Here is a 2,500-nt window from a genome sequence, read left to right on the forward strand (position 1 = left end):
AACACACACACACACACACACAAGGCAAGGCAAGGCAAGGCAAATGTATTTATATAGCACATTTCGTACATTATGCAATTCAATGCGCTTTACAGAAACAAACAGTAATAGAATTTAAATAACACACACACACACACACACACACACACACACACACACACACACACACACACACACACACATACACACATAGACAGACAGACACACACACACACACACACAAATTACACAGTAATACACAAAGACACACATACACACACAGAGTTAACATAGATTGCATGCACATACAAACACACACACTAGACACACACACACACCAACTGACCGCATGGCGTCCTTGCGGTGAACTCCTTGTCGAAGTAAAAAGTGTCATCGGACCTTCCACTGGCTGGTTTAAAGGGAGGTGGGATTTCTGTTCGAAGGAGCCTCTGCACACACACACACACACACACACACACACACACACACACACAAACAAACACACACACACACACACACACACACACACACAGACATACACAGGCAAACACACACACACAGAGGTTCCACAGGTGAAGTAACCATGAAAGACTGTTCCGCATCTAGTGTGCACATACAGAAGCCCACACTGCCAGTGACTAATGTAGCAGGGCATTTGTTCACTTGAGTGAGACAGCAACATGAAACAGAGACAGAGAGTGAGAGAGAGAGAGAGAGAGAGAGAGAGAGAGAGAGACAGAGAGTGAGAGAGAAAGAGAGAGAGAGAGAGAGGGACAGGGACAGGGACAGAGACATGTGACAGAGAGAGAGAGAGAGAGAGACTGAGATAGCAACATGAGACAGAGAGAGAGACAGACAGTGCGGTTACATGATGGCATAACCCCGATTTCGGCCAAAGCCCGACTTCTCTATCCATGGGGGGTTAACTGCGTTATCTCACGGTACATGGCAGTGACAAATCCAGATCTTGGCCGTGTCAGTTCAAATCAAATGTGGAATGTTTACAAGCGGGCATCTGCTACCGTTGATTATACGGTAAATAAGTTGTGAAATGAAACAAAAACACATCACAGTTAAAGTTGTATTAGTATTGATTGATTCACATCGATATGAATGGATTACATGACTAACAAGTGGTGGAAAAGTAATATGAAAATATTTGTTCAGTGAATAAGCACGTTCTGTCTAAAACAATCGCAGTCAACGTTTCAGTTTCAGTTTCGTTTCAGTATTTCAAAGTGAATGAGAGGGAGCACAAGAACAGTGAGTGGCTAGCAGCGATTATCATATCATAGACATATATGATGCATGTATATATGTCGATGGGCAGGATCTCAAGCACGCGCAAAAGTTGCTGTTGTCCAGTTGAAATCTAGTTTCGAGAGTTACATGCGCGCGTTGTCCGATTTCCAGCGTAATCCGATCACTTATCTGGGGGTGTAAATCGGATTTCAGTCGGACACAGGAAATCTAGATTTGGGGAGTTACATGAATTGGATCTTCCATTGAACCCCGACTACGCTCGGAAACTGGACACATGTAACCGTGAGTGACAGAGACAGAGACAGAGACAGAGACAGAGAGAGACAGAGACAGAGACAGAGACAGAGACAGAGACAGAGACAGAGACAGAGAGAGACAGAGAGAGAGAGACAGAGACAGAGAGACAGAGACAGAGAGAGACAGAGACAGAGACAGAGACAGAGACAGAGACAGAGACAGAGACAGAGACAGAGAGAGAGACAGAGCTGGGAGTATCTTCACCTCCCTGTTGGAGGAAACAGACCTGGTGGGTGGGGTCTAAACCCAATGATGTGGGTGTTGTTAATGAGGTTGTGAGAGTGTGTGTGTGTGAGGTTTTCATCGTGTGTGAGTGTGTGTAGCTTAAGATGTTGTGAGTATGTGTTGTTTATGAGGTTGTGTGTGTGTTGTTAAAGAGGTTATGAGTGTGTGTGAGTGAGTGAGGTTGTGTGTGTGTGTGTGTGTGTGTGTGAGTGAGGTTAAAAGTGTGTGTGTGAGTGTGTTTGTGTGTGTGTGTGTGGGTGTGTGTGTGTGTACGTACATTCCAGTCAATGGTTGTGAAGAAGGCGTGTCTCTTAATTTCCTCAACGCCATCTGGTCCTGCTCCTGCACACACACACACACACACACACACACATTACACATCACATGTTACATACATACGCACACATGTTATGCACACATGTTATGCACACACAAGAGCTCCTTCAGACAAGTCATGACAGGGTCAGGATTGGAGCCAACATACTTTTTCTCTTCACCAGGCAAGGCTGATTTATTACCTCAGAATTTTACACACACGTGCGTTATGTACTCATGTTATGCACACACACACAGACACACATACGTGCGTGCACACACACACGCACGCACCCACGCACGCACGCACACACACACACACACACACTCTTGCTCCAGACAAGGCTGATTAATTACCTCAGAATTTTCTCAGAACATCAAATGCGAGCGACTCACCTAAGCGGTTGCCAGGGTTACGCTT

The 2,500-nt window shown here is 45.3% G+C and overlaps 1 protein-coding gene across 2 annotated transcripts in view; it reads right to left on the reverse strand.

The window, feature by feature from the left end:
- Nucleotides 1–2,500, reverse strand: part of rps6ka3a (ribosomal protein S6 kinase a, polypeptide 3a) — a 32,459-nt gene that overhangs the window by 20,852 nt on the left and 9,107 nt on the right. For both annotated transcript variants that reach the window (XM_080848700.1, XM_080848701.1), the window contains 3 exons: nucleotides 2,476–2,500; nucleotides 2,042–2,106; nucleotides 326–428 (listed from right to left, as the gene is read on the reverse strand). The exon at nucleotides 2,476–2,500 is cut by the window's right edge and continues 64 nt beyond it. In XM_080848700.1, the coding sequence (XP_080704826.1) occupies nucleotides 326–428; nucleotides 2,042–2,106; nucleotides 2,476–2,500 (193 nt within the window). The remainder of the gene's footprint in view (nucleotides 1–325; nucleotides 429–2,041; nucleotides 2,107–2,475) is intronic.

Source organism: Sprattus sprattus (genome assembly GCF_963457725.1).
Source record: "Sprattus sprattus genome assembly, chromosome: 1".
Taxonomy (NCBI): domain Eukaryota; kingdom Metazoa; phylum Chordata; class Actinopteri; order Clupeiformes; family Clupeidae; genus Sprattus; species Sprattus sprattus.